Raw genomic sequence first — 16,858 nt, 5'->3', positions numbered from 1 at the left:
TTTTAATTCAAAACTATGTAAATCTTAATTTATATAAATTCAAAATTCTTAAAATTCAAATCTATGAATTCAAACTTTGCCAATGGAAAATTCTCTAATTCGAAAATCTTAAAATTAGATGAAAATTCAAAATTATTCAACACTTCCCAATTCCTATTTTCCAATTTTCGGTTCCCAATTTTAAATTCCCACCTTTAGTTCCCAATTTCAATTCCCAGTAAGCAAATCTCAATTCACGATGCTCAATTTACATTTTTCAATTCCAAATTTAAAACATTCAATTCCCATTTCCCAATAACCAATTCTCAATTTTCAGTTTACAATTCCTAATTTCCATTTTCCCAATTACCTGTTTCCAATTCCCAATTTTCTTTACCCAATCTCCAAATCCCTATTCCATATTTTCAATTCTCAGTGGGTTAATATCAAGGATATCTATCGCAACAGATGTCGCTAGTAAAAAAAAACGTTACGGCGATTTATTTAGTGTGCAGTAAACCGAAAAATGTTAATTTCCACAAAATTTGAACCATTTTAAAATAATATGTTCGGAACACTTAATAGCTTAAATTTTTACGTAATTGGCTAAACAAATATTGTTTTCTGTTTTCGCACCCAAAATCGATATTTTAGAAAAATTGTTGATGCCTTTATATAGTACACTAGCTGAGTATGCCCGGCCTTGCTCGACATTCAATATTAGCTTGAGTTTACGCGCCGATTCAAAAAGAAAAAAAGCATGCTATATTGTACAAAGCCCCCCCCCCCCTCCAATTTGGTTCCAGTTGTTTGATTAGTTCTTTTTTTTTTTTTTTTTAATTCTTTATTTAAGAGATTTTTAGCCTTAGGCTAGTTCATCTCTAATTGATTAGTTCTAAAGTTATGCAGAAATTTCTGTTTCATTTGTATGGGAGCCCCCCCCCCCAATCAAGGGGGGGGGGTCTCGAACCATCATAAGAACCTTTCCTGGCCCCAAAAACCCCTGCATACAAATTATCACGCCGATCGCTCAGTAGTTTCCATGTCTATAAGGGTCAGACAGACAGACAGACAGACAGACAGACAGACAGACAGAAATTCATTTTTATAGATATAGAAGAAGATTATATTTTTAAAACTTTTTCCCAAAAGGTGGCGCCATGCTGTCAATAGTTGTGAGTTCAATCAACTTACGGTAATCCATAGCCATTTGCAAGTTTTCAATCGTTAATTGTCAGTTCCTTATTCCCGATTCTCAATTCCCTTTTACAAATTTCCAATTTTCAGTTTGCAACTCTCAATCCATATTTTTCAATGCCCAATTCCAGATTCCCAATTCCAGATTCACAATATTTCAATTGCCAATCAATTTGAAGATTCCAAGTTCCCAGTTCCAAATGAACAGTTCTCAATTCTCGATTCTCAAATCCCAATCCCATATTTTCAGTTTTCGTAATTCCTTATTCGCAATTCCCCATTCATAACTCTAAATGCAAAATTTCGTATTCTGAATTCACAATTAAAAGTGCAAAATTATAAATTTCAGCTCCTCACTTATTCTCCCAATTCCCTTGTTAAAATTTCCAATTTTCAATTTGCATTTCGCAATTCATATTTTCCAATTCCCAATTTCAAATTTCCAGCTCACAATTTCCTATTCCTTGTCATAATATTTCAATATGTACTCATTTATCAATTCCCGATTCCCAGTTCCCATTTACAAGTTCTCAATTTTCAATTCTCAATTCCCAATTCCGGTTTTTAAATGCACAAATCACAATTCATAATTCCTTATTCGTAATTCCCCATTAATATCTCTAAATTTTAAATTCTGAATTCACAATTAAAAGTGGAAAATTCCAAATTCCAAATCCTCATTTTCCAACTACTTATGCTCTATTCCAGTCTTCAAATTTCAAATTTCATATTCCAAATTCCTTATTTTCTATTCTCAATTCCAAATTCTTTATTTGCAAATTTTCAGTTCCCACTTCTCTATTCCCATTTCCTATTTTACAACTCCCTATTCCTTTGCTAAAATTTCAAATTTTAAATTTGCAATTCCCATTCATTCTTAGTGTTTTTATGTCACTTCATACGCGAAGTTTGTGATTTTCAGAGTTGGTTGGAAATGCTATCTAACATGAAGCTTTAGTGTGATAATTTATTAGCTAGAGTAGAGAATGGCCTTAGAAGAGGGTAGGTAGATAGTTCCGTTAGAGTGCGGCAGTATGATAATTGAATAGAAGATAAAAATGAGCCAAGGGCCATTAATGCGACACTGCTAGTCAAACTCACACTCTCTGCCTAAGCCGTACGATGGACGCGGATATTTGAATCATGTCTTTAAATCTACAGGCAAAAAGTGTGCGCTTGACTTTGCTCAAATACTGTCTGCGGCTGTGGAATAGTTCTAGCGTTTTAGTCAATTAGCCATTCATATTTCCCAATTCCAAATTCCCTCCTCCTAATTTCCAATTTTCAATTCCCTATTCCTTATTCCTTGTTATAATATTTAAATTCCCCGTTATCAATTCTCAATTCCCAGTTCCCAGTTTCCAATTCCCAATTCTTGATTCTCAATTCAAAATTCTTAATTTTTAATTCACAATTCACAATTCGTAGTTTCTTATTTGCCATTCCCCATTCTAAATTCCAAATTCAAAATTATGGACTCACAATTAAAAGTGCAAATTCCAAATTCCTAATCCTTATTTTCCAACTCTTTATTCTCTATTCCAGTCTCCAAATTCCAAATTCCAACTTCCATATTCCTTATTTCCTATTCCCAAATCCAAATTCACAATGAATAAATTCCAAATTTTAAGTTCCCCATTCCGAAATCCCAATTTACTACCCCTTATTCCCTTTTACCCAGTTCCGAATTCCCAATTCTATATTCCCATCTCAATTATCAATTCCCAATTTTCAATTCACAATTCGTAGTTCCTTATTCGGAATTTCCCATTCATAATCGTAACTCTAAAGTCCAAATTCCAAATTCTGACTTCACAATTAAAAGTGCAAAATTCCAAACTCAAAATACTCAATGTCCAACTGCTTATTCTCTATTCCAAACTTCAAATTCCAATCTCTAAACTCAAAATTCCAAATTCCAAATACCCTATTCCCAATTTTCAATTCTTAATTTACAAATTCCAAATTTCAATTTACAAATTCCAAATTTCAATTTACAAATTCCAATTTTAATTTGGGCATTGGGAATAGAGAATTGGGTGGTAATAGAGTGTCTCAGATGGCCTAGTCAGTAAAGGCACGGTATTGCCAAAGTAGCGAGTTCGATTCCCAGTGTGTCGGGGAAATCTTTCGGGATTAAAATTTTCTCGACCTCCCTGGGCCTAGAGTCTCAATGTGCTTGCCACACAATATGCAAATTCATAAGGATAACAAAGAAGGAAACATTTGATAGAAGGAACTGGTTTTTATTGTCTAAATGTCATCGTTGTACAAGAGCATATCGGTCTGCAGGTCGCTGTAGGATGGTGCACTCGACGCGTGGCTCAGCAGAGCTTGTCGATTTTGAGTGGTGAACGCATTGAAGTGCTCCCGGAAGCAGAGATACAGATTCCGGTAGGCCGCTGTGCAGTTGTCCTGGATCAAGGGGCGGTTGGCTTCGATGCAGAGCCTGGCCCTCGATTTGAACTCCTCCGAGGGTTGATCTTCGGCAAACTCGGCGTGCAGTCGCTCCAGATTGGGCCCAGTGGTATCGCTGTATAGCTCCAGACGAATTCCAACGCAACGGAAGAGGCAACGAGTTTCCGCATCGTCCGGGAATACGCCTTGATTGTAGAGCTTCAGATGATCCTGCGGGATACGTAGGATTTTGGAGCAGGTGAATAACGCTTTAAGGAATTTCTCCGCCGTTAGTTTCCGACTGGTAGACGACGAACCGGATGGTTCAAATTTGCGCATGGCACAACGGAAGGAGTAGTAGGCTCTGGCGCAAGCATCCGAGGGGTCACACGATAGCAACTTGCGTTCGGCACATTGAAGCACTTTCTGTGAAATCAGTTCCACATCGCAGGAGTCCGGGAAAAGTTGCTTTGCTCCGTCAATGAGTAGGCCTTGCTCGTCGTCCCAGAAGCCAAGAACGATTCCAGTGCATCGTACCATGCACATTGTTTCGCGATCCGGGGGGTAGACACTGATGTTGTACTGCGCCAAGCGAGTTTCCGATATTCCGAGGTATTCCACACACGTTGCCTGAGCCTGCAGTAGGCCTTCATTCTGGAGATACTGAGCCGAACTGGATAGCACCAACGATGCCCAAACGGCAAGAAAACAGCCTACGAACCGAGCCATTGTGTCTACTGATGACCTGGGCTGATAAGCGCAGTGTTATTTATGAGCACAGAAGCATGCTTGGAGCACGTCCCAGTCGAAAACAACTAACGGACCTGCCAAGAATGTTTAGCAAACCTCTGCCCCTACTGACCTTGTTTTGAATGCAGCAACGACGCACGCACGACTCTTCGCCGTTATCAGCATGGCAATCAATCTGTCATTCCACGTGTCAGCACGTGTATTTCACCTGCCTTCCCGCGGTGACATTTATTAGCCACCGTCCTGAAAATGCAATCAACGTTCAATCAACCGTGATAAGACACGTAGCTGGCATTCATCATTCGCTTCCGCTTCCGGTGTGATACTTGCAGCAAGAGCATTAACAACCAGAAACGATTTATTCGAAAGCTTTCGGGGAACGCTTTCCGGAAATCCGCAGCCGTAAATTTTACGCCCCCTCGCCAAAGCAGGCCTTGGTTTGTGTTCCAAACCAAACCAGCTCCAGATCAGAGGATTTTCCCTTCTGGGTGTTAAATTTACACACGCCTACCTTGATCCCGCTCTGACTCCGGGAGAAGATACCTTGCGACAAATGGCACCTGCAGAGCTGGCAGTGAGGTGTACTGAAATAAATAAAGATCAAGATTTCCTGACTGGCACATCCAAGGTCGGACAACCGTGAAATCCTGTCTCTTTCGATATGCTACACACCCACCTACTGCCTAACTTGGCTAATTCCCTTCGGGGGGAAAGACAGCTCAATCGCGCTTATGGGGCGTATTGGATGGGAGGCGACAAATTTTCTATTCTGTTCGGGAGTAAGATGTTGATTTGTTCCCGGGTTGGTGGGATGGCGGGAAGGGGGGGGGGGGCAAAGGGAAAACATATGGCCCCAGTACCTACATGTCTTGTTATCTATGCCTGTTATCCCACATATTTTACGACTCTTTCACTGGTTTTATCTCCTTTATTGGATCGGAGGAGTTGAATGGTTTTAACAATGACGTAGAGCAACAGGATTATGTTGATCCACCTTCTGACTGGAAATAACAGGTACGGTTAAGCTATTGCAAGTATAGCAGGTGGGTTTGTTTTTTTGGTAGAGGAAATTAGATTTTCCAATTTCAATTGCATGTTCTTTATGTTGAATTCTGATTTGTTTGGAAATGGAATTTTCATTTCCATTAAATTTCCATTCCATTTCCATTCCATTTCCATTCCATTTCCATTCCATTCCATTTCCATTCCATTTCCATTCCATTTCCATTCCATTTCCATTTCCATTCCATTTCCATTCCATTTCCATTCCATTTCCATTCCATTTCCATTTCCATTCCATTTCCATTTCCATTCCATTTCCATTCCATTTCCATTCCATTTCCATTCCATTTCCATTCCATTTCCATTCCATTTCCATTCCATTTCCATTCCATTTCCATTCCATTTCCATTCCATTTCCATTCCATTTCCATTCCATTTCCATTCCATTTCCATTCCATTTCCATTCCATTTCCATTCCATTTCCATTCCATTTCCATTCCATTTCCATTCCATTTCCATTCCATTTCCATTCCATTTCCATTCCATTTCCATTCCATTTCCATTCCATTTCCATTCCATTTCCATTCCATTTCCATTCCATTTCCATTCCATTTCCATTCCATTTCCATTCCATTTCCATTCCATTTCCATTCCATTTCCATTCCATTTCCATTCCATTTCCATTCCATTTCCATTCCATTTCCATTCCATTTCCATTCCATTTCCATTCCATTTCCATTCCATTTCCATTCCATTTCCATTCCATTTCCATTCCATTTCCATTCCATTTCCATTCCATTTCCATTCCATTTCCATTCCATTTCCATTCCATTTCCATTCCATTTCCATTCCATTTCCATTCCATTTCCATTCCATTTCCATTCCATTTCCATTCCATTTCCATTCCATTTCCATTCCATTTCCATTCCATTTCCATTCCATTTCCATTCCATTTCCATTCCATTTCCATTCCATTTCCATTCCATTTCCATTCCATTTCCATTCCATTTCCATTCCATTTCCATTCCATTTCCATTCCATTTCCATTCCATTTCCATTCCATTTCCATTCCATTTCCATTCCATTTCCATTCCATTTCCATTCCATTTCCATTCCATTTCCATTCCATTTCCATTCCATTTCCATTCCATTTCCATTCCATTTCCATTCCATTTCCATTCCATTTCCATTCCATTTCCATTCCATTTCCATTCCATTTCCATTCCATTTCCATTCCATTTCCATTCCATTTCCATTGTCTATGAATTTCTGAAAATTTTTGATATTTCGAATGTCCGGTCTTGTTGAAATCAGAGATTGGCCTCTTTTCCTGGATATTGGGTGGCCATTGTCGCTCTGCTCATTTGGCATGATCTGATTTTATAGAAATCAGCGATACTTTTGATACTCACATTGTCCATGGTGTTCGGTATTTGTCCTCGGATTGCTACCAAACTTGACAAATTTATTTTAAAATACCAAACCAAACTTCCTTGCACTCATCAACAATGCCGTGATCCGCCTCCTCCAGCAGGGAAAACAAATTTGTTATCTCGCCCTTTTCCCTACCAACTGCTCTTCTCCGGCAGGCACCGTGACTGACGGAAGTTAATTTCGGCATCAAGCCAGGAATGGCAGCAAAACTTTCTTCTCTCTCCATTAATCAATGACCCGAACTGACTGACTGCAACGAAGACTAGGTACCTACGCTACTACGGTGGAGACGCACTCGATCGGCAAATGGAGAAAAGGACCACCTAGTAGTTGCAGTTTGGCGCAAACTTCCTGTCATTTACCACCTGTCATTATGGAGCATTTTTCACGTGGCTCGTTTCCGGATGCATCCTCCTGCTCCTCGGTCGGTCTTTTATTCGAGCCAAAACTTTTTCCTCCAGCCAGACGACCTGAAATGGCGAAATGGCAAGTCTTCTTCGCATGTGTGAGCAGCAGTCGGAAGGCAGGATGGCAACCTGGACAGGTTGGTACCGCTTTATCATCCCTGATGCTTGTTGTGTGTGGGTGTGTCTATTGCGTCGTTCTAGCTTAGCATTTCGTTCGGAAGAACCAGCCAACAATAGATTATTATTGTCAGACTTGGGAAGGGGGTAAAAACGACGAATAGAACGATTTTTCTACATGTTTCAATTCGAAGAAATGCTTAGCAGAGTGCATTTCCGTTCTCAGCTGCAGATGAACGATGCGGAAATCGACAAACGAATATTATCGTCGTCGTCGTCGTCGTCCATACATGAATAGAAAATGTGGAAATGTGAGCTTCCGTATGCAAAACTAACATTTTTCCTTGGGCCCTCCTGGATGGAGTCCTTTCTAGCCGGTCGCCATAGCTGAGGCTGCAAAGCAGGAAGTTGTACCGTGTCATGTTCGATGTGTCATTAGCTGAAGTGAGTTGAAAAATGACGCCCTCTCTCCTGGGGAAGAATGGAACATGGGGACTGTCGCAAAGTGAGATGACTACAAAGAAGAGGATCTTTTGAAGCTGGGATAAGTATGCTACGATTGACTGTTCTATTTGAGCTGGGAAATCGAAAGAAAATATTGAAATCGAAATTCGAACAAAAACTGGCAACTGGAAGTTGAAATTAAAATCGGATTGAAAAATGGCAGGGCTTTGGGAGTTGAAGTCCGAGTCAGAATCGACTTTCATGACTGCTGAAATTTGGAATTTCTGGAAACCTGATTTTAATTGAATTGAAAATCTACTTTAATGATAATAATACGATTCATAGCAAATTTTCGTGTAGCTTTAGAATTAACAGCAAAACATTTGTGACAAAGATGTTACTAAACTGCCATTGGATCTATTGATTTAAATTATTTAAGTTTATCAGAAGTTTCCTTAATAAAGAAACAACAACAACAACAACTTATTTAAGTTCATTGTCTGCTCCTCGACATCTTTAGATTAACTTTTTCATCCTTCGTTCAGGCTGAGTTTATTAATTTACTTGTTCAGCCCTTCGATGATGGAAAATCTTTGGATTTATATAATAATGATAAATATGTTTGAGCCTTTGTTCAGGCTAGATCTATTGAATTAAATTGTTTAAGCTTATTTTCAGCTCTTCGATGATGGAGCATCTTAGGATTTACTTTTTTCAGCCTTCGTTCAAGTTGAGTTTATTGATTGAAATTTATTTTCAGCCGTTCGATGATAGAAAATCTTTAGATTTCTATTAAAGGGTGATACGGTCAAAATTTGGTCAATATCAACTTGACGTATTTCTTTCAATTTTGCATTTAAAAAACCTGAACACCCCTCATTTTGAAGGTGTGTGTGTGTAGAATGTTGCTCCTATTTTGATTTTGGAATTCACTCTTCAGTTGTCAAAATGCCGTCCAAGCAAGAAGAGCAGCGTATCAAAATTTTGCTCGCGCATCGCGAAAATCCGAGCTACTCGCACGCAAAGTTGGCAAAATCGCTAAAAGTTGCCAAATCAACCGTTACAAATGTAATTAAAGTGTTTGGGGAACGTTTGTCGACAGCCAGGAAGTCTGGATCGGGGGGAAATCGAAAACCGGAAGCCGCTGAGACGACAAAGAGAGTTGCCGGTAGTTTCAAGCGAAACCCTAACCTCTCTCTCCGAGATGCCGCAAATAAGCTGGGTGTATCGTCTACAACCGTGCATCGAGCCAAAAAACGAGCCGGACTATCGACTTACAAGAAGGTAGTGACTCCAAATCGCGATGATAAACAAAATACGACGGCCAAAGCGCGATCCCGGAGGCTGTACACGACGATGCTGACGAAGTTTGACTGCGTGGTAATGGACGACGAAACCTACGTCAAAGCCGACTACAAGCAGCTTCCGGGACAGGAGTTTTATACGGCAAAAGGAAGGGGAAAAGTAGCAGATGTTTTCAAGCACATGAAACTGTCAAAGTTCGCAAAGAAATATCTGGTTTGGCAAGCCATCTGTACCTGTGGCTTGAAAAGCAGCATTTTCATAGCTTCCGGGACTGTCAAACAAGAAATTTACGTGAAAGAGTGTTTGAATAAACGTCTGCTGCCTTTCCTGAAGAAACACACGGTTGTTCCGTACTGTTTTGGCCGGATTTGGCATCTTGCTATTACGGTAAAAAGGCCATGGAATGGTACGCCGCCAACAACGTGCAGGTGGTTCCCAAGGACAAGAGCCCTCCCAACACGCCAGAGCTCCGCCCAATTGAGAAATACTGGGCTATTGTCAAGCGGAACCTAAAGAAGACCAAAAAAACTGCTAAGGGCGAGCAGCAGTTCAAGGCAAACTGGCTTTCTGCGGCGAAGAAGGTGGACAAGGTGGCTGTACAAATTCTGATGGCAGGGGTCAAGCGTAAGGCCCGGCAATTCGGATTTAGAAAAGCGGAAGCCTAACTGAATATTTTTCCTGAATTTTATACTAATTGAACTTGAAAAAGAAATTTAATTTGATTTTTTAAATAAACGATTTCACCGATTTACACGCGTTTTCCCTTGACCAAATTTTGACCGTATCACCCTTTATACACCCACATTCTCGTTTTCGTTCGAGCCATATTTTCCATACAAAATAAAAGTTCAATCGCGTTTATCTCCTTAATTAAGGCCTAATTTACGATTTTTATGCGTCAATTTTTAACGACGCGATAAAGTTTACTTGTTTTAGGATGTATATACCGTAAAACGGGGTATCTTTGATTATCCGGGTGAATTTGATATTAGAATATAATGATTAAATTTACTCTCTGCGCTTCTTCCGAATTGGAAACATTGGTTGCATATTGTTATGGTATTTCCGTTGCTATCGTATAGAGTTTTTGTATAGCATGTGTTACATATTTTTCAAACATATTAAAAAAAACAGTATTCAGTGTTCACTCGGCTGTCGACAGAAGCAGGCCAATCTCGATGTGTGCCACACGATCGTCTTCAGCAGCAACCATTGTGTGGTCTTCCTAATTGTTCTTCATCAGCAGTTCTTTCGGTCGATGCGTCGTCGACTTTGGAAAGCAACCGTTTCGTGATGACCACGTTGATGCAATGGAAGCGCTCTGACCCCCGTTGGCGATACTGCCATACAATGAAACCACTGGAAGCGGCTCCCGTTTTGATGGAGGGGGCTTTTTGGATAGAGGACGATAAAGTGTTGTTATTGTGTTATACCTTTTGACTATAGTTTTAAGATTTATTGTATAGTGACCAAGAATCCTCGGCTCTGTAAAGTTAATTCAATTGAGCCTTATCAAATAAATTAATGAACAAAAACATATTCTTGTTTTTCGTTTGTTTGAAAAAGCAATCAATCCATCACTTACGAAATGTATTTAAGATATAGCCATCACTAATTTAATGTTGTATTCTTATTGCTTATAATGTTTTCTGATTATATACTCATCAAAAATTTCATATTTCTTGAACTAAATTGTTTGAATTTCAAGCATATTTTTTACATTCATCAAAATACTGATGTGCGGTCACAAAAAAAAAAGTGCAAATGTTAAACATATTACTAACGAATTGACACTACTTCAGTACTTGTTAAAAAAAAAATTGAAAAACATTCATTGCTTTAAAAAATATTTGGAATACACTTTAAAAAACTATCAATGCTACCCCGTTTTACGGTATCTTTTTGTAAGCGATGAACTTAGAAAAACGATTGATTTTATGCTTATGAAACAGGGCGGCTAGTTACAGATCATTCGCATGAGATCCTTCCCAGCTATTTTTCTTTAATTTAGCTTTTTAACTGCATCTTTTGCTTGATGAATAGAATATAGTCTGTCCATATCAAATCCTTCTCAAGAGTAGTTATTGTCGTCGTCAATGAGGTCGCACCGGAACCGAAATCTAGTAACAGCAATTTGAACTGGATCTTGATTTTTTGTGATATAAGGAGCTCGGTAGCCTAGTGGCGACTGATTTTGCTAATTGAGCAAAAAATTATGGGTTCAATCTCAAGCTCCTTATCAGTATAGAGCTATACTTTAAATCGGCTTTATTTCATAATATGACAGTTGTAGATGCTAATTTCAAATAACAGACTAAAGTGGTATTTTTTATACGATAGATGAGGAGGAGAAAGTATAGAAATGATAGTTCCGTTTAGAGTACGGCAGTGTGAAAATTGCATATAGAGAGTAGGTAGCGAGCTAGGACAATTTTTAGGAAGGTACAAATCGGTTTTATCATCTCTCTTTACCAAACTCCCCCTTTGGGGAGGTATGGTGAGGGGTGCCAAACCTACGACTGGATGCCTTCCTTCAAATAACAACTGAAGTGCGGTAAAAATCGGTAGAACTGTTTCAAACACACCGTTGGTACTTGAGCGGTCGGCGTTCATCTCTTTTTGCCAGTGATGGTGGGACACACACCCCTCACCATACCTCTCCAAAGGGGGACTTTGAGAGAGATGATAAAACCGATTTGTACCTTCCTAAAAGTTGTCCTAGCTCGCTACCTACTCTCTATATGCAATTTTCACACTGCCGTACTCTAAACAGAACTATCAATTCTACACTTTCTCCTCCTCATCTATCGTATAAAAAGTACCACTTTAGTCTGTTATTTGAAATTAGCATCTTCAACTTCAAAGTAATACTAAACAATAGTCAAAGTCATAATATGATGTAAAGCGTAAAAAAGTTCGGAGGGCCGGGCACGTAAGAGAAGTAATTTTTGAGTTTCAGGAAAGACGTGTTGATCGGAAATCCATATCAAAATCTTCCCAAGAGCAGTTGTTGTCGTCGTTGGTGAAGTCGCCACCGGGATAACAAAAAGTTGAACGGAGACTTATTGTTTTGTGATAGGAGGAGCTCGGTGGTCTAGTGGCGACCGATATTGCTTACTGAGCAGAAGACCGTGGGTTAAATCAATCGCGCTATCGGATCGTTGGGACATCAATTCCAGGGCTGGTAGCGAGTCACTTTTTAGTGACTTGGTCATTTTTTTCAAGCAAGTCACAAAAAAATCTTCTTTTTTAAGGTCAAGTCACTAATGTCACTTTTTCTTGTAATCAGTCACTACACTGGAGTCGCTTTTTACGCGGGTGATACGTCCCGCGTAAAAAAAAACCGCGTAAATTCCGAAATCCGCGTAAAAAAAAACCGAGTAAAAAAAGACCGTGTAAGAAAAAACCGCGTAAAAAGCGATATACCGCGTAAATTCTGAAATCCGCGTAAAAAAAACCAAAATCCGCGTAAAAAAAACCGCGTTAATTCCGGAATTCGCGAAAAAAAAAAACCGCGTAAATTCCGAAATCCGCGTAAAAAAAAACCGCGTAAAAAAAACCGTGTAAAAAAAAAACCGCGTAAAAAGCGACTCCAGTGTATTTAAAACTGAATGTGAACTTCTACTGAACTACATTTTGTTCTAATTTTTTTTAACAATTCGAAGTTGACGATCTTGTATAGAGTTTTTTGTTTACGTTTAATCGTCTTTCTGTATCAACAGGGTGTCCACTCATTTGGATAAATATAGTTTCCTGAGTTTTACAGGTTTTTCTCTAACTTTGGCGGATAACGTTTTTAAGACATGACAATCAGTTTTAAAGAAACAGCTTTACTTCATTTTAGTAAGTCTAAGATCACAACATTTTTAATGCCTTGAAGTTTCGTACTAGCAAAATTGTGGAAACTTTTAAGAAGTTCTATTTATCTCAGAAGAACAAGATCTAGAGATCATGGGGAATTCTAGAGATCTTAAGCGGAAGTCCTCGAAATTTTAGCCCAGACTATTGGATTGTCTAAAAAATCTATATGCGTGAGTTTAGACAAATTCAGGATAATTCCATGCTGTGCTGAAATAAAATCGACCCCTTAAGGGGGTAGTACACTTTGAACGTCCAAAAAGTAAGGCATTTTCGTTATTTTTTAAGCAATAAAACACTCAGGGAGGGCAAATATGTTATAACCCATTTATTAGTCATCCTTCCAACTACAATTTGTATTTTTTTGAACTCGATTGGCGTCTCTCCGTGGCCAGTGCACCAGGTCGCGCGGGCGTCCTCGCGCGGAAGTCGGAAAACGGCGTGGGAAAATACTCCTTTCCATGTAAACCTGGCACATAAATCGAACAACAATCCTGATTAGTAATGAAATTTGGGTTAGAAATACGTATTCCGATTATTTTAAATTAATTTTTTTTTCAAAAGTTATGGCCTTAGGAAAAAAAAAGTCCATTTTTTCACCCTAAAAATGGTTACAAAATCGTGGACTAAAAATCCATTTTTGACAAAATCGAAAATGTGGATACGTACTCCTAAGCAGAATTTAATTCTGAACAAGAAAACCTAGGCGATATCCAAATTTGATGATAAACTGGTTAGAGTTATTTCCCACGCCAGTTTGAAAAACCCCGTTTCGAGATAAACGCGTTTAAAGATAAAATTGCTCTCTCAGCGCGCCGGTACATGTTTTGGGAAATCGCTTCGTAAAGCGGTAAGGAATATTCTGGCGGACTTGGAGTCTTTTCTACATTAAAGTATACATCCCAAGAAACATTTTAAGCCAAAAAAATGCATTTTTTTGAAAAATCAAAGTGTACTCCCCCCTTAATAAAAAATACTCTTAAGATGTTCTGAAAACTTCAGAAATATTTCAGAAACTTCACAGAATTCCAGGGAAGTTTAAAGGTGTTCACGAGAATTCCATCTATTTTAAAGCAGAACTGGGATCTTCATTAGAATTGAGAGCTTTAGGGAAGCTCCGAGAACATCATGACAAATCATAGAATTCAAGGGCAGTTAATAAAAATTCAAGGAAATTGCAGAAACCTGAGAGAAGTTTCAAGAAAATTTCCGGGTGTATCTGGAAATTTCGGTTTGCTCAGAGAAAATTTCTGGAACACAATAAAAATTATATGAACATTCGGAAAATGTGAGAGTATTTCAAGAGCATTATAGCATCATCATCAAGAGCATTATAGCAGTCATTATTTATAGATCTAAAAAAAAAATTCGAAAATTTAGCTAAGTTGATTAGAGAACATTAACGAAGTTCCATTAATTGAAAAAATGCGAGAACTTTGAGCAAGCACCGATATTTTCATGAAAATCCAGAGAACTTCTAAAAAATTAAGATATTTTTAGATTGTTTCATTATATTCAGTGTAGTTCCGAGTACTTTGAGGACGATCAGATAACATCACAAAAATCCCATTAACATAAGGAAATTTGCAGCGACTAACAAGGAGTTCCTTGGAATTATGGGATATTCCGAGAGTTCTATGATTGATCTGAAAAGTTGAGAAGATTCTGGGAATTATAAATATATATCAGAAAATTTATCGGAACATTTGATATATTTAGAGAAATTAAGGGCCCATACATTAATTATGTCACGCTAAATCGAGCAAAAAATTACCCCCTCCCCCCTATCGTGAAGTTTTTCCTACACCTAATGCATGCTTGTATCAAAATCTTAGACCCCCCCCCCCTCCCCCTTAGAGCTTGACATAATTTATGTATCAACCCTAAGGTAAGCATAGAAAACTTCAGGGCTGGACTTTCCAGGGAAAATAAGTGATTTAAAGCAAAATTCCGTGAGTGTTCATAAACTTTATAAAACTTAACGAAAATTCTAGACTTACATTTGAAAAGGGCGTGACTTCAAAATGACCATATCGAGAAAATCGCTTCCGAATTTTGATGACCTAAAAATTAATCTTGTTTCACGACTTTCCATTTTCTGGATGATAATAAAGCTTGACATATGGCTTATAAAGCTTGACATATAGTTAATAGTGTAATCTATCATCAAGCATCACTAAAAACTAAAAAAAAAAGTTTTCTTTGTCGTGAAATTGAGAATAAAGAATGGTGATGCACCGTAGAAATGCACCCTCGGGATTTTTTGTTTGTTGTTCCGCCTTGGTTCTTCGTTCGCAAATTTTGTGAGAGTGGAATTATGCCGGAGATTTATTTGGTCTTCTTTTTGTTCGTTGTTTACACGTGAAATATCAATCGGATGCATTTCAAATGAACCGGGTGTGACTAGATACTAAAGTTTAGTTTAGTTTAGTTTTCTTTATTAACGAGACTATCAGACTTGGGCTGGTTCATCTCGTTATATACTACAGAATCAGTACGTTTGGCATATTAAAACAATATAATTCGTAGTGCTGGTGCAAGGCGTAACATCCAGATGTATCATAGAGTTGAAAGTTGGAAATACGCCATGTAAGAAGAAACATTTTTGATGATTTGAAGTGATATTTTCTTCTACTTTTTCGTGTTTATCGAGAAGTTCTCTATTCTCTCTATATGTGGCAAAATATGGTTTGTTTACATTTTGGAGTTACGCCCTTTTCAAATGTTAGTCTATAATTGTAGAACTCAAAGGAAATTCAATCAATTCCAGTAAAATTGTGGGTTCTTTAAAAAAACTACAAGCGACAGCCCTATGGGGTTGCACGCAATGGTGACGTATGACTACGTGGTCTTATATAATAAATCTTATTTGTTAACTGCAGTAGGAGCTTGTGTTTTGTGTAGGAATAGGAATTTGAGCGGGGTTCTCTCTGCTTATACTCTTTAGTATGACGCGCTTAACATAGATGGCCCACAGCGACTTACGAAGAGCTACTGATTCCGATCAATAGCGGTGCGGCTTCTTCCTCCTTCTATGGATGCTCATGTGGGCTGCAGCTCGCTGCTTGCAGACAATCTTTCGTTGTGTACTGGAGAACACCACCACTCACCACCCGATGATGGAATAAACACCGCTTTGTGAGACCGGAAGGAATTCAACTTTGAAATCTGTGATAGGGAAATCGCTTTTCGCAGTGAATCGGTGATTATTTCAATTATCATAGCAACAGTTGCACAGTCGTCCAATTTTCAATAGAGACATTTTGAAAAATGATGAAGTCTTAATTTAAACAGATTCGAAGAAAAAAAATCCTATCGATTGGCGTGTTAAGAACTAAAATCCATCATCTCTGGATCAAAATCAGACCACTTTTATGCCGCGACGACTTTGGTTTTTGAAATTGCACCCAATGTTGCCTTAAAGTACATGGTATGTTAGATTTAAACATATCTAGATAGAGCTGGAATTAGGCGTAACTGATTTTGTAAACAATGACTTCTCTCGATGATTTTTAGGAATTCCAGGCACGCTCACACAACCCAACATTACCGTCGGGTAGAGGTAGTCTTAACCTAGTTGATGATGACCCGACTGATCCAGCCTTGATAGCTAGCTGCTTGGGGGAGCTTTCCCTAATAAAATTTGTGTGGTTATTTTGCTTAACGACGTGTTTGGGGTATCATACAAACCATTTGTGGAATAGTGCAATCATTTGGGTTATCATTCGGGTATGGTAATTGTTCTATTGGGGTTTCATTGTGTATTGGAGAATATCAACACTCACCAGACGGTGATTGAATAAGTTTGGTGAGACCAAATAGAATTCAACTTTCAAATCTGTGTTAGGGAAATCGCTTTCTGAAAGCAATCGGTCGTAATCTTAACTATCAGCAACAGTTATACAGTCGGGCAATTTTCAAAAGTGACATTTTGAAAAATGATAAAGTCTTAATTTTAACAGATGTGT

General features: G+C 38.5%; 2 protein-coding genes across 5 annotated transcripts in view; one reads left to right on the top strand and one right to left on the bottom strand.

Annotated features, from left to right (window-relative positions):
* The window catches only part of LOC135710128 (low-density lipoprotein receptor-like), an 852,116-nt gene that overhangs the window by 424,850 nt on the left and 410,408 nt on the right, over positions 1-16,858 (top strand). The gene's annotated exons all lie outside the window — the stretch shown is intronic.
* On the bottom strand, positions 3,430-4,302 carry LOC135710033 (general odorant-binding protein 45-like). Its single transcript, XM_065232486.1, has one exon. It carries the CDS (start codon positions 4,300-4,302, stop codon positions 3,430-3,432), a length of 873 nt encoding a protein of 290 aa, XP_065088558.1.

Source organism: Ochlerotatus camptorhynchus, unplaced genomic scaffold (assembly GCF_037179485.1).
Source record: "Ochlerotatus camptorhynchus isolate MF236.1 unplaced genomic scaffold, CSIRO-AGI_Acam_v1.1 ptg000370l, whole genome shotgun sequence".
NCBI classification, from domain to species: domain Eukaryota; kingdom Metazoa; phylum Arthropoda; class Insecta; order Diptera; family Culicidae; genus Ochlerotatus; species Ochlerotatus camptorhynchus.
Note: the sequence above shows the minus strand (reverse complement) of the source record. Positions and strands in the feature narration are given on the sequence as shown.

What these genes read in the sequence shown, in the direction of transcription:
- LOC135710033 (XM_065232486.1), bottom strand. Translation starts at nt 4,302, where the DNA reads ATGGCTCGGTTCGTAGGCTGTTTTCTTGCCGTTTGGGCATCGTTGGTG.